The 16191-nt window shown below is 48.5% G+C and overlaps 2 protein-coding genes across 2 annotated transcripts in view; both read right to left on the bottom strand.

The window, feature by feature from the left end:
• Positions 1–595: 595 nt before the first annotated feature.
• LOC135816900 (uncharacterized protein K02A2.6-like) lies at positions 596–4531 on the bottom strand. The gene has a single exon (XM_065330002.1). It carries the CDS (start codon positions 4529–4531, stop codon positions 596–598), a length of 3936 nt encoding a protein of 1311 aa, XP_065186074.1.
• Positions 4532–13037: 8506 nt separating this feature from the next.
• The window catches only part of LOC135816899 (uncharacterized), a 3171-nt gene continuing 17 nt past the window's right edge, over positions 13038–16191 (bottom strand). Inside the window, exon 1 of the mRNA XM_065330001.1 lies at positions 13038–16191. This exon is cut by the window's right edge and continues 17 nt beyond it. Coding sequence (XP_065186073.1) covers positions 13038–16191 — 3154 coding nt within the window.

Raw genomic sequence — 16191 nt, 5'->3', positions numbered from 1 at the left:
AGTTGGGTGATGATGCGGCGGATGACGAGGATACAGATGACGACGAGGCGGATGACGGCGAGGATACAGATGACGACGAGGCGGGTGATGACGAGGCGGCGGATGACGATGAGACGGCTGGTGGTGATTGTAATGTTCTGGGACATTATTATTATTACAGTACTGGTCAAACCAAAGCACTAACAAAGACCAAACTAAAGACCAAGAACCAGGAACATAAAGCACAGAGAAAGGGAACAAAACAGATACACATATAAATATCGTACAAGATACTATAATAGTACAATACTATAATATAGTATTAACCAGGAGGCCTGCAACATCACATTCCTCCTTTTCTCGAAAGTCTACAACTACAGTCCATAGAAATACTGACCATAGCAAACTTCAACGTAGCATTTCAACAAACTAAATAAACCAAAATAGGCTGTCCAAAACGCGACGAATAACCAAAAGCGTTCTATCAATCCATGTCATAAAATATGTAAATATACAGTATAATGCAAGCTCATACATTGTTAGCCGAACGACCAGTCAAACACAACTGTCACACAGCCTAGTCAATGCAGAACAGAACAAGGGCCGGACAGGTTACTTAGCATTTCACGCTTAACCTGTCTGACCTGCGGGGCTCCGCACGATGCTGGGGTGCCTCTTGCACTTCGGGGCTAGGTTCAGCTGGATGCTGCTGCCGGAATGGTTTGGTGAACTGTACGTTCCTCCGCACAAGCTTCCCATCCGGTGCCTGAACCACTACTTGGTCCCCATTCCGACTAACCACCACATGAGGTTGGTGATGGAATGGTGTGTCGACCTTCGACCGTGTCTCCGAACGCTTTAGCAGTACTGAGTCACCTATCTGCGTTGACTGGCTTGTGGCATGGTTGGCGTCATCTGCAGAGTCACGCATACTCTGCTTACGCTCGCTGTCACGATCTCTGACGGCCTCGTTTGTTGCTGGTTCACCGAGGGCTAGTAACTTGCAGTGCACTTTGCGCCCAAACAATAACTCAGCTGGAGCAACTCCGGTGGTGCTATGTGGCGTTGAGCGGTATGCCATCAAGAATCGTTGAACCTCCCGCTTCCACGTCTTTCCTTCCGCATATGCAGCACGGATCACTTTCATCAGGGATCGATTTTGTCGCTCAACTTCACCGTTAGCTCTCGGCCACAGTGGTGTAGTACGAAGCTGTTGAACACCACACTCATGTAGAAACTTCGCAAACCCTTCCGAGTTGAAAGGTGGGCCATTATCCGTACGCAAACTCGTCGGGATACCGTGTCGGCTGAACTGGGCTTCAATCATCGGAATCACAGCTTCAGCTGATGTTGACTTGACCACATCTACTTCGAAATATCGACTGTAGTAATCCACGAGCACCACAATGTGCTCGCCAGACGGTAGTGGACCCAGCAAGTCAACAGCCAAATGCTGCCATGGCGCATCTGGAAGAGGAGTGGACTTGACTGGCGGTGCATTGGCTGGCGCTGCAACCACTTGGCAGGCATGACACGACTTGCAGAGCTTCTCGGCCTCGCTATCCATGCCTGGCCACCAAACCTTGGACCGTAGATGCTCTTTCGTCTTCACGATGCCCTGGTGGCCCTCATGTGCCAACTGCACGGTCTGGTGTCGCAACTCTGTAGGGATAACAATGCGTTGACCTCTGAGCACCACCTTGCCAACAACAGTCAATTCTCCTCGGACCTGACGGTATGCTGCTGGCAGACCATCCCAAGATCCGTCATGAAGGCACTTGCGAACAGCAGATAGCTCTTCATCTTCAGCTGAGCTACGTTCAATCGTTCTGATACCGATAGCGATGGGTGCTGCTGTCTGAGTGATAAGTCTAACCGACTCTTCATCACTGCTGATTCCTGGATCCGCCGCTGCAACGGGCAGGCGAGATAAAGCGTCAGCGATGTTCGTCTTTCCAGGAATGTGCTTGACTCGATAGCTGTACGGCTGTAGGCGCAGGACCCATCTCTCGATCCTGGCACTGGGCTTGGATCTTGCCGAATAAATCACTTCCAGCGGCTTGTGGTCGGTGCAGAGTGTAAACTCCCTGCCTAGCAGATAGGTGTGAAATCGTTCACACGCCCAGACAATACCAAGAGCCTCTCGCTCGGTCTGCGAGTACCTCCGCTCTACCGCTGACAGTGATCTGCTCGCATACGCAACTGGCCGCCAAACACCATCCTGCTTCTGGACAAGCACAGCTCCGAGCCCAACTGGACTGGCATCCGTCACTAACTCGATCGGCGCTTCAGCATCATAGTATGCCAGTGTTGAGCTGGACACCAGTAGTCGCTTCAGGTGGTCGAACGCTTGCTGTTGCTCTGTAGTCCACTTGAACTGAGCTCCCTTGACCGTGAGGCGACGCAGTGGCTCAGCAACTGTAGCAAAATCAGGGATGAATTTTGCACTGAAACCGGCTGTACCGAGGAAGCTTCTTACTTCCGACGCATTGCTCGGCCTGGATGCTTCTGCCAAGGATCGTATCCTTTCCGGAGTTGGCTGTATGCCCTTGTCAGATATCTGCAAGCCGAAGAACTCAATGGAGCTCTTAGCGAACTCACACTTTGCTGGGTTGACTGTGAGGTTGACCTGCTGCAAGCGATTCATCAATGCATGAACCCTCACATCATGCTGGTTCAGTGAGTCCGCATGTAGCAAGATATCATCAGCTCCGTTTCTGCAACCGGCCAAATCCTTGATCACATCGCTGATGATCTTCTGGTACAGCTCTGGTGCTGAACTTATACCAAATGGCAGTCGACGAAACCGGTACAACTTCCCATTTGCAGCAAAAGTTGTCAGGTAGCGGGACTCTTCTTCCAACTCTACTTGGTGAAATCCCCACTTCAGGTCAATCTTCGAAAACACCGTGCTGCCATTGACTTCATGCAGCAACTCCTCTGTTGTTGGCATCGGATGTCGTTCTCGGACGATGGCTTCATTGACCCGGCGTAAATCCACGCACAAACGGATGTCGCCATGCTTCTTTGGTGCTATCACAATTGGGCTTACCCACGGCGTCGGGCCCACAGCTTCTTCAATAATTCCTGATTGCTGTAACTCCTGAAGTTTTTCATCCACCTTGGTTTCATACGCATATGGTATCCTACGCTGGCGTTGGGCCACAGGTGGAACTTCAGAGTCTACATGAAGACGTGCTTGGTAGCCAATTAACTTGCCCACACCACTGAACACACCAGGATACTCATTCTTGATTTCATCGTTGATACTGGGGCTAGCTGTGGCGCTGCCAACTTGATTCACGTCAGGTAGCACCAAGGCCTTCAACTTGAGTGCAGTACTACGTCCCAGCAAGAACTCTCCATCTCCTCTGACGACGATCACTTCGTCCTCAGTGCGCTCTGAGCCGCATTGGAAAATTGCAGTAAACTTGCCGACGACATTCAGCTGGTGTGCTCCATACGCGAAAAGCTTCCTGGTGCACTTCGTCAAAGTGACACCGAGGCCTTGCAATTGCAGCTGGCCCAAAGTCGATTCTCCCAACAAGTTGCATGATGCTCCAGAATCGACTAGCACTCGCGTCGACACACTATTGAGGCTGACATCGATAGAGGCCTGTGTCAAATTACTTCCTCGCACTCCAAACACAAAATCGTCTACATCTTGAATTTGATTTGCCGAGTGATTTTCTTTTCTGTACAAACTATTACTTGCCTTTCCCGACGACTTGGGAGCGTGACGCGTGTTGCCTGTACGCTGTTTGTCACCTCCGTTGCATTTGGATGCGAAGTGACCGTTTATGCCACACTTTCTACACCTTTGGCCACGTGCAGGACAGTTCCGGTCGCGGGCGAAGTGGCCAACTTTTCCGCAGTTGTGACACTCTTGCTGGGGTACGCCGTGCACAGCATTCACACTTCCTGGTGCAGCTTCACCCGTACCGTACGAACTGGACCCAGACCCATGCCCATCATGGCTTGCACTGTGACTTGCACTTGTCGATGTTGACATATCACGTGCGTGCTGCTCCGTTGTTTCATACTCGCGACCTTTTTTCAAGGCCACCGCCAAAGTGAGGTCGTCGACTTCTAACAATTTCTTTCTCAGGCGATTGTCCGATATCCCTATGAGCAGTTGGTCGCATACATGATCCTCCATGTCGGTGCCATAGTCACAGTATTTGCCTTGCCCAAGCAAACGGGTCGAAAACTGAGATACTGTTTCACCAGTCCGTTGTGACATCTGACGAAGCTTATAACGTTCGAACCTCTTGTTGGCCACGAACTCGAAAGCCTTGTCCAAAGCACTCACAGCTCGCTCGAATAAATTGTCGGTATCCTCATCTTCTGTTAGCGTTTCGAATTTCTCCTGTACTGGCATACCAGCCAAGTACAGCAACAGACTCCTCTGCCTCTTCGCGGATGTTATGTTCTGCCCATCCACATAGTACTGGAATGATCTCTTCCACCTGCGCCATCTTGCAGAAACTTCATGGGCAGGACCCTCGAGATCGAACGGCTCCAAAGCCGGGCCTACTCCTGTGAGCGCCATTGTCACTGAGGCCTACTCAGGTCATCTATATGACTATAACTATTAAATCTAGTTCATCTTCGTCGCCAATGTAATGTTCTGGGACATTATTATTATTACAGTACTGGTCAAACCAAAGCACTAACAAAGACCAAACTAAAGACCAAGAACCAGGAACATAAAGCACAGAGAAAGGGAACAAAACAGATACACATATAAATATCGTACAAGATACTATAATAGTACAATACTTTCATACATGTCACGTGCCTGTTGTCAGGTCGTTGCTAGCATTTGGCCAATCAGAGCAGCACCGTACCAGGGCATTATCAGACGATAATGCCCGGGTACGACGTACCCATGCCCATTAGGAATGACCCCAGGCGTACTACGTACGCTGGTGCACTGCCAAATATGCACCAAGCCATGCCTTTTGGGCAGTGACCTGGTACATAATTGGCAGCACTCCAGCGCACATAGAACACTTGGGACCATTCCTAAGGACACCACATGCACTCGCACACACCACACAAAACGAAACTACTTACGTGCACCGTCCAAAACAATTATATTTTACTAGCAATGTCGACATTGGAGAAGTAATTTATAACAACGTGACAATAACACACAGCATGTCATTACCATGCATTACTAAATTCAAGTCAATTAAGACGAACAAGTCGACAGGTGAACATGCATCACAAAGTTACCTATCTGGAAGTGATCAGATTGTATCTCGAACTCCTACAAAATATACAGTTACATCTACATGTACATGTACTTCAAATGTACCTAGCTACATGATTGTCCAGTGTACATAATGGACCTCAAGTAAACTGAAAGCAATGCGAACAAAATCTCAGATGTACATTTGTGTGAAAAGTATCATTGTTCCGAATAAGAACACTTACAATGTACTCTCAAAGCTAGTCTATTTACTAGTGCCACTTGGTCAAGGATGTTTGCGGCCAACGTTAACTCCAAAGCAGCAGCGAATCAGCTAACGTTCGTACCGCCCAACAGGCAACACTAACACCAAAATGCAAAGACATATTCCTGGAACTGCAAGTAAATCTGACACAAACCGTTCTATCATTCCACCGAGAAAGCTCCTTCCGATCTTGTTCGACCCTTCATACATATGACAGCTGATTGGAACCTTCCTCCTCCCGATCCCTGGCCCTTGACCATGTTTACTTACTTGTCTACAACTAGGCACGTAGCATGTATGAACAACGCAGACCCTACGAACACTGCAGGTAGACACATGCAGTCCGCCTTTGACGACTATGGCTTCACTATGGTCTCCAAGAACCATGGAACGAGGCCAACTAAAGATTCTAATCCGTCCCTAGACCTGATTTTAACTAATATGCCCCATCTTGTCACTTCATGTTACACATCCATGCCCATTGCAGACCACTGTCCTCTATTTTGCGCATATTCTCCACCAGAGAAACGCCACTCTAGAAGTACTGTCAACGCAGCCGCAGTCTCCAGAAAGGTTGACATGCACCTCCTCAGGCAGAAACTGAGCACACTACCATTGACCGAATGCATGCAGGGCACCAACGTGCACATCAGTTTCAGATGCATGGCCTACTCTGCACTGCTGGACCAGGCAATTCAGGCAGCAACGACCATCACACGCCGGAAAAACACCCAGTCGAACCAACCATGGTTCACAAAAAAACTTAAGACGCAACGTCAGCGAACTAACCGCCTCTATGTGCTCCACCGAAAGGAGCCACTCAACGATTCCTTACGAGCTGCATACAAACTCTCGCGCAACCTGTACCACCGGTCATTAAGAGCCGCCAAGGACACATACTTGTCAACGCTCGGATACACAATGCTTGGCAAGGAAAGAAAGGGTGGCTATGCGTGGTGGAAACGTGCCAAAGCAATATGCAATATTGACCAAACAAATAAAAAGGCAATTCCAGACCTGCAGAACGGCAATGAAATTCACAAAACAGATCAAGCGAAGGCCGAAACGCTGTGTACCTTCTTTGCCCGCCAATGCACCACTCAGTCAACGCCGCCGAATACTGTAGCAACTAGTATAACAATCAATGAAGCCGACGTCGATGGAAACAAATTTGGATTCGGAAACATACGCCCTGTTGAAGTCTTCGATGCAGCAAAGAGGCTGCAACAACATAAATCATCATCAGACATCAACCTGACAAACCGTATACTAAAGCAATTCGCAGATATCCTTTCCCAATCACTATCAGTATTGTTCAACTACAGCCTTGATGATGGTGTGTTCCCGTCCTCCTGGAAATCATCCACTGTAATACCGGTGTACAAGAATAGAGGTTGCGCCAAAGAGCCTACCAATTACAGACCTATATCCCTTCTCCCATGCATAGCGAAACTAATGGAAAAGATTCTCTCGGAACGTCTACTTCGATACTTGATGACCCAGGGTGTAATTTGTAAAGGTCAATTCGCATATGTACGCAACAAGTCTGTAACGGACCAACTTATCTTGCTAACCCAATCAATGGCTGTAAATATTGATAATGGCACTAATTTTGACCTGATATCTCTAGATTTCAGGAAAGCTTTCGACCGGGTCGACCACTCTATACTCCTAAAGAAATTCGGTAAGATTGCTACAGCTTCGTCAGTAAAATGGCTGAAGAGCTTCTTAGGGGATCGACAAATTGAAGTGAAGGTACATAGCACTAAATCGAAGAAGCGGAGCATCAACTGCGGAGTGCCTCAAGGTTCCCACCTTTCACCACTCCTATTCCTACTCTATATAAATGACCTGCCCAACGCTATGCAACATTGCACGCAATATCTATTTGCAGATGATGTCACCCTCCTACTGGCTTACAAACCTGAAGACACCCTCGCCAGTAGAGCCAACATGCAGTCTGATCTCGATGCATGTCAAACATGGGGCAGGAACAATGGAGGTGAATTCTCAGCAAGCAAGACATCCGTGCTGTGCCATAGAGCTATCAATGATACACCTACTGCAGGAATCCAATACCAAATGTACAATGCGCCATTAACGGTGGTTTCTGACCTGCAACATCTTGGCATCACCTTGACCGACAACCTGGATTTCCGCAAACATGTCGCCTCAATAACTTCGAAGTTCAGATATCGAGTGCACCTACTGTCAATTATGTCCCAGCAACTTACGCCTTCGGCAATGATCATACTGTACAAAGGGTTCGTAAGACCTGTGATCGAATATAGCTGTACGGTGTGGTCGTTTGGATCTAATAAGAAACCCATGACCACCCTTGATCAATTACAGGCAAGGTTTGCTAGAGCTCTACTGAAAAAGAAAAAAATTGCATTTGATTACACTTCTTCCAAATCTGTCTTAAATTCTAAATGCTCCCTAGAGTCACTAGCCTATCGTCGTCAAATCATCAGTCTCACTACTTTTCACAGATATGTTTTCCATCATCGTGATTACCTTGCTGATTTCCATTTCAAGATTACGAATAGTGAGCGACGACCAAATATAATCATTCTTCCCAAATTTAAATCATTGTCTAAGTCTCTCTTCATGTTCCGAACTGCTATTCTATGGAACTGTTTACCCCCCAGTCTAACATCGGAAGCCTCGCTCTATAAGTTCAAAGCTGCCCTCAGGAAATTTACAGCTGACTATGTTTATGCAATCAACGGAATTGCGCCACCTTGCAGTTGATTTTCCCCATTTCTCTCCTCATCAATCCCTACTTCTCTTTGTACATACATCTACATCTACTGTTCTTTCAATCAAATGAACCCCTCGATAGGCACATTGCCTTTGGGTCATTTCATAATAATAATAATAATAATAATAATAATAATAAACACATGGTGCATCGTGCATTATGGCTGATTGTATGCCCTAGTGCGTAGCCCTCGGTCGTGCACCGTAGCCCGCGGGCCTGCGGCCCTTGGGCTACGGTGCACGACCTCGGGCTACGCACTAGGGCATAAGTCAGCCATAATGCCCTCCGTACCATGTGTTATTATATACATAATATAGTATTAACCAGGAGGCCTGCAACATCACAGTGATGGTGATAAAACGGACGAGGAGGAGTCAGGTGGCAGGGAAGGTGATGGAGCTGATGAGGGTGAAGTTCGTAAGAAGTCAGCTGTGTACTTGCATTTGTTATCTCGTCCCGATTGTTTGAGTGTGTATGATGATTCCCACTTCTCTGTACTGTGTCGTGCCCGTTGTGTCCAGCAGTTGAAGGTCCTTGAAGCTGTTTGTATTCGTACGCATAAGCCCGATTTGTGTAAGCAAAAAGAACATGTTTTAGCACTTAGGTTATTTTCGTGAGTTTGCACCCCGTGTTCATGAGTTGTTTCTGCACTGTTCATGCCCGTTTGTCACACTTACTCTTTATTTTAGTTCTCACTTTTTGTAATACTTACCACAAGTTACCCGTCATGTGTCACACTTCTTTGGATTTTTAAAGGGGAAGTTAAGGCAAAAATTAAAATTTCACCAGTTGTAGTCTTCGGGGTGCTGAGTCGAATGGTCTTGGTCCGAGAAAGCTGAGACGCTCCCTTCCTACTTGAATCCCAATCGAACTCGCGCACTTCCACCGAAACTGGGTGACTGCGCCCTACGAGATGGGGATTTGTATGCAAAATGTCACTAAAAGCACCATTTCGTTCTTATAAAAGCACGGATGACCGCGATTGGCCCATATGTTGTAGTCTTTTGGACGCTGAGTCGACTGGTTTTGGTCCGAAAAGGCTGCGATGCAGCGTTCCTCCTTTATTCCCAATCAAACATGGTTGAACAAGCGGTCACGTGCTCCTGGGTGCCAAAATCACCTGGTCACCACGCCAGCAGGCGACAACTTTCACACCAAGGTTCAACTCGAGTGACAGGACTGCACCCAAAAAAGGTCAAAACAGGCTGTAAGTTGTACCCTGCAGGCACGGTGACCAGGTGACTGGTGTACGCAGGAGCACGTGACCGCTTCTTCAACCATGTTCGATTGGGAATTAGGGGCGAACGCTGCATCGCAGCCTTTTCGGACCAAAACCAGTCGACTCAGCGTCCAAAAGACTACAACATATGGGCCAATCGCGGTCATCCGTGCTTTTATAAGAACGAAATGGCGCTTTTAGTGACATTTTGCATACAAATCCCCATCTCGTAGGGCGCAGTCACCCAGTTTCGGTGGAAGTGCGCGAGTTCGATTGGGATTCAAGTAGGAAGGGAGCGTCTCAGCTTTCTCGGACCAAGACCATTCGACTCAGCACCCCGAAGACTACAATTGGTGAAATTTTAATTTTTGCCTTAACTTCCCCTTTAACCTTTGTTTTTCCCTTGATCTCTTTAGTTCCGTATTTCCACTGATGATCGGAGCGTGAAAATCGATTTTGGAAACACACAAAACCAAACCTTGAACAAATTGTCATGTTGCGTGGTGATGTCTGCGGCATTCATACTTTTCATAGCTATTATTAAACTTTTATCTCCACGTAGATTATTTGAAAATCGAATAATCGCATAATTCGAGGCAAATTGCATACGAATCGCATAAATTGGAATAATCCGCCTGTTCGCATCAAATTCCATACAGTTGTACATTTTCTACCAGTACAAGTACAAGTTGATGCACCAGGAAGTCGTAGGTTTACGACTCCCTTAATAACATGTCCAGTCCACTACGGTCGTAGCTAGGTCGGACGGTGCATTGACCCCGTTGAACTTTTGCTACTACAGTACAGCGCCCTCCACAAAAAAATTCCCCTGTTATTTTGCACAGAACCATCATATACATTAGCAGCATACGTGAGCATAATGCGGCATAATATGTATAACTTTTAGCATAAAAATAGCATAATTCTGCAATTTTTTTCAGCAATGCGAAAAGCATAATTTCACGAAAATATTAGCATAATCCGTCAAGGCCTAGTCTCTACTGAAAACCTCTTTTCACGGAATATTACTCTATGACAGGTGAGTTGACCAATTCCCTTTCATTCATTTGCTTGTGTTGACTCTTTCATTTACGAAAATGGCTATCAAAAAGAGAAAAAGTGCGTTTAAACCAATTCAATCAGTTGCTAAGCAACAGCTGGTCACTACAATCATCATCAACCATCACTCATACTGCAGGTATTCAGGTCAGTGTGTCCAAGATCAACAGCAAGCCTTCATGCTCATAATACCTGCATCTACAAACAGTCATGCTATAATACCAAAGGTCAGCATTCATGCACTGAAACTCCTCAGCCGACAATCATGCTGCCATTCTGCGTACCCAATATTCATGCTCCGAAACTGTGAAGTCAACCGTCATTCTCCTACAAGTACATATAGGTAGTTACGCACAGGCAGAATTCTTGCTCCAGAACTGCGCAGTCCACAAGCAAGCTGTTCTAGTCCCAGTCAACTTCGGATGCCCTTTATCGACTTGCACACACTTCTCCTCTCTCCGTTCGTCATAAGCACCATCTCTGTACACTGGTTCATAAAATATTTCTTCATAAAACCCCTTCACACATGATGAAGTACAATTGGTTTTCGACAAGCTCAACCCGTAACGCGCTCACCCTGCCTCTTGTTAAGTCAGCCCAGTATCTAAAGTCCCCTTTGTTTTCCGGCTACTCTCATTGGTTATCATTACCATACGGTCTGAAAACTTGTTCTTCTATTGGTCAGTTTAAAGATCTACTATCACAACTGAACTAGACGCAATAATTATCATCGAAGAACATTCTCGAATACCTGGGTGATGCACGAATTTTGATAGTGCTCACTTCCGTTAATCGTTTTTCTTTGTAATTTTCCATTCAATTTCTGCTTTAATTCATATTTGCTTTGTTTTCCTAGCTTACTATTGCCGTGGCTGGCTCAACGCCCTTGTCTCAGGGGATTCTGTCCCTGCATTAGCTATGCTTGTCACATGCTATGAGATTGTGTCTAATAATAATAATAATAAATAACATATTATTATTAGTAAATGGTCCCTGGTTCGAGTCCCGGTGGTGTGACTGATGATTTTTTCTTTCTTTCATATCTTTTTTTTTTTTTTTTTTACTGAATACCACAGTACCATCAGATGCTGCACAGCGGGGGCGGTGGCATATTGGATGGAAGTGGGGGCGGGGCAAAAGTAACTCCTCCGACCAAAGGTCTCGGAATCATTGTTACTCCTGTGCGTCTGGCTTGCAAGTGTTGAGTTTCGGAGAGAAAGGAGCAGTACGTGGCATGTGGCCTCTAATTTCCTAAAATTAGCTTATACATTGTATAAGCACCAATCAGACAGCATGATGTTAGACAACTGTGTATTATTATATTATGCTCCGATGCACAGTCATCATTTCTGCTCCAATGTACACGTCACTGTACATCAAACATTCATGCTCCGATAATCACAACCAACATTCATACCGCCTTACCCAAACTGCAAGCATCCATGCTCTGATATACGCACAGAAAACATTGCAGCTCCAAGCCTGCCTGCAAGCACTCCCATTGCAAGTCACACAGTCACTGTCCCCATCATGTTCTACAGGTCACTGTAAGTGACAAAGACTGGCACAACACAATCATAATACATCAGTATACAATACACAGTCGTAGCCACTGCACACATCATGTCAGGAGAAACAATAATATGAAAACATTAAAAGTCACACACCCACACACACACACACCTTGACCTTGACCTTGATCTTGCCCATTGCGTACGCAATGATAGCGAATGTCGGAAAGTTCAAGTGAGAACACGAGCGCAGAACTTGGCATGTCGTTTCAGGTCTCCTGGTCGACGAAATGGGCGTCCACAGACACATAGAAGAGGATCAGGAGCGGGCCGTGGCGGTGGGGTGCTACTCGCAACTCGTCTCCAGCCGGGACGATCTTGGCAACTCTCAAGCCAGGTGGTCACGCCGAGGTCCGCCAGGTCAGTCGATACCACATCTCGCCACCTCTTCTTCGGGCCGTGACGAGGACGGGGGGCAGGCAGCTCGCCGAACAGCAATTGCTTCGGTGCGCGTGAGTCGTCCATCCTGCCGACGTGACCCAGCCAACGAAGCCGGTGGCGACGGATGATGCGGGTGATATCAGGGTCAACACCGAATGTAGCTGCTAATGTGGCCGTTGAGATCCGATCATCCCACTGTTGACGACGGCCGATACCCACAATGGACCGAACACACTGATGGTGAAACGTGTTTAGCTTCTGGAGGTGGCCTGCCTTGGTGGTCCACGTCTCCGCACCATACAAGAGGGTCGTGAGGACGACAGCCTCATAGACACGCCTCTTGCTGCGAAGCGACAGGGTCTGGTTATCAAAGACAGGAGCTTTGAGGGCTCCGAACACAGCTGAGGCTTTCGCAAGGCGAGAGCGGACATCAGCACAGGCAAGACCATCCGAGGAGAGCACACTGCCAAGGTAGGTGAATTGGTCCACCACCACACACACACACACACACACACACACACACACACACACACACACACACCTTCTTCTTCTTCTCCACTGCCATGACTGGCTAAGTGGCCCCATACGGGGCAGCTCTTGGATTAGCGCTGTCTCCGGGAAGCGGCACCAGGACCCGACGACTGACGTGACGGCGCATTCCCACGGGTTATAATTGCTATTGAACGCCGCGATGTACAACGATGCCGTGCGATATCCTGACGGCGGCGGAAACTGCGGTTGCACACACCGCAAAGCAGAGGCTTGTCGACAGGCTCTTGACGGGCAAGTACAATACGATCCACCCCATCAAGGCACTGGGACTTCCACTCACGGCGATTACTTGCCACGTCGAGCCAGGAATTGGGCTCAATGCCAATTGCCGCCAGGTCGGTCCGCACCACGTCCTTCCATCGCTTCCTCGGACCATGGGGTGGGCGCTTCGATGGCAAGGAGCCAAACAACAGCTGACGAGGGATGCGGTCGCCCCTCGGCATACGTGCCATATGGCCCAGCCACTGCAGCCGCCGCCTGCGAATCTTGTCAGCCGGCTGCTCCAAGTCGCCCCACCATTTCCGCACCTGCAAATTGGAGATGTGCTCATCAATCTGGCGTGCACGACCGATGTGCAAGATCATCCTCAAGCACTGATGGTGAAACACGTCAAGCCGCTGCAGGTCCCTTTGCCGTGTTGTCCAAGTCTCAGAACCATACAGGAGGACAGCCATAACAGTGACGCCATAGACTACACGCCTGATGCCGATGGTGAAGTCCGAGTTGTAGAACACTGCATCCTTCAAACTGTGGAAAGCGCCCGATGCAGCAGCAATTCTACGCGACACATCATAGGTACACCTGGCATCCGGTGTCACATGGCATCCAAGATAACGAAAGGAGTGCACGTGCTCCACCGTGCCGTTTAAAGGTGCCATGTCCTCGTTCACCACCCCAGTCCCAATAGCCATGAACTTTGTCTTGGCCATGTTAACCTTGAGCCCAAAGGCAGAAGCAGTAGTCTCAAACCCAGCGAGTGCTCTCTCTGCACCGGGGTGAGTCTTGGCAAGAAGTGCAGAGTCGTCCGCAAACTGGCATTCCGTTAGTGGAGCCCTGGTGTATGCTCGGAGACGCGTGTTGAACAGTCTGTCCTGACGAAACTGACAAATTGATAGTCCAATCTCGTCGTCACCAGCTATTGCTTCATGCCATTTCTCGACAACAGCAAGCATGTACAAATTGAAAAGAATCGGGGCCATGGTGCATCCTTGACGCAGTCCGTTCCCCACCGCAATCGGCTCCAACAGCTCGCCACCAATGCGTATAGATGCTGACATGTCGACATGGAACGATCGAATTACGGAAACCAGCACCTCTGGTACGCCAAGCTTTGCAAGCACCCTCCACAAGGCGGCCCGCGGCACCGAGTCATAGGCCTTTCGGAGGTCAATGAATACTGCGAATCCCTTGGAAGAATGCTCATGCAACTTCTCCGCGACTTGCCGAACAGAGAATACCATATCCGAGCAGCCCCTGCCTCTGCGAAAACCGCACTGAGAATCAGGCAGATACTGTTCCCCAACACGCTGCAGACGGTCCGCTATAAGCCGTGCAGCAAGCTTGCCAACCACGTCGAGAAGGGCAATCCCGCGCCAGTTATCAGTCAGACTCAGATCACCCTTCTTGGGGATAGGGACCAGGATGGCATCCACCCAATCCTGCGGTACTCGACCAGCTCGCCATACCTCCTCCAGCAATGCCTGCAGCTTACCCAGTAGAACAGGACCACCATACTTCAGCATCTCGGCAAAGACTTCAGAGCTACCACAAGCTTTGCCGTTCTTCAGTGCTTGCATGGCCTTACGAATCTCCACACGGTCGGGAACATCCGCAAGCTCCCCCAAGACCGGACGCTGGTCAATAGAGTCGAGGGTTTCCACGTCAAAGTCGCTGACGATATTGAGAACTCTCCCAAAGTGCTCCCGCCACCGCATGTTCGTGGCCTCGGGGGTGTCACAAACCTGTCCCATTGAATTCTTGATCGCTGTTGTGACCTTCGGTTTTAGTCCCTGAAACGCAGCCTGGATGTGTCTGATGCACTCCCAGCCACCCTTGGACGTGAGGCTGAAACGTTTGCAATCCTGGGCCTTGTTGAGTAGCCATTCCTGCTTGACGCGTCTGACTTCCCTCCGCGCGGAGCTGCGGGCACACTTATAGGCATTGCAATCACTGACTTTGCGTGTAGACACCCAAACAGCAAACAGCCGATCCCTCTCCAGTAGGAAAGGTTCAAGCTCTGCCTGACTATCCCGAAACCACTCCGGCTGTCTACGGCTCTCTCTGCCCAAGCAATCCTCTGCAACCTTGATAGTTGTTGTCTTGATGGTAGTCCACCAGTCATCCAAGGATGGCTCATGCGACCAGGCTCCCTCCAACTCTGCATCCAGCATGTCGCGAAAGACCTTACGAGTGTCCGGTTCGTCATCTCCGCCAGGCTTGCACAACAGCTTGGACACAGCAATGGGTTTTCTGATGACAGCACGGGTACGATGGAAACAGGGATTCTCTGCCAGGCGCAATTTCATAGCCAAGAATTTATGATCGGTATCACATTCCGCAGACCGGATGACTTGGCAATCAATACACTGGGAGCGTCGGCTCTGAGGAATGATGCAGTAGTCAATGCAGTGAGGCTGTTTGTATCGAGGATGAAACCAGGTATGCTTATGAACATCATTCTTCCGAAACCACGTGTTACATATGAGGGTACCATTTCTGGACAAGAAATTGAGCAAATCCTCTCCAGCTGAGTTCATTCGACCAAAACCATGAGGGCCTCTGACACTTGACCAGTCACCATCCGCACCAGCACTGCCAACACGGGCGTTCAAGTCACCAAGAAGGACGAATTGATCGTTCCTGGGAATACTGTCAATGAAGGACTGGACATCTGCGTAGAATTGAGTTTTCTCCTCACGGGGCCTGACAAACGTGGGGGCATACGCCACAGCGAAGTGCAGGCAAGACACAGACTGATTCCGACCACATACGAATTTTACCTGCAATGACAGGAGTCTGGAGCTGACCGCCGTCCAGCGAGAGCCTCCGCGTTCAAATGCCTCCCTGCATCTGCCTCGCAAAACGACAGCAACCCCTTCACCACGACGAGCAGGCTCATCCCCAGTCGGTGTTGGGCGACCACTTGTCAAAACTAAGCAATCTCCGACAGTATATTGATGAGAGCCAAACCAAAGCGTCTCCTGG

The sequence above is a fragment of the Sycon ciliatum genome, chromosome 5 (genome assembly GCF_964019385.1).
Source record: "Sycon ciliatum chromosome 5, ocSycCili1.1, whole genome shotgun sequence".
Classification (NCBI taxonomy): domain Eukaryota; kingdom Metazoa; phylum Porifera; class Calcarea; order Leucosolenida; family Sycettidae; genus Sycon; species Sycon ciliatum.
Note: the sequence above shows the minus strand (reverse complement) of the source record. Positions and strands in the feature narration are given on the sequence as shown.

What these genes read in the sequence shown, in the direction of transcription:
- LOC135816900 (XM_065330002.1), bottom strand. Translation starts at nt 4,531, where the DNA reads ATGGCGCTCACAGGAGTAGGCCCGGCTTTGGAGCCGTTCGATCTCGAG.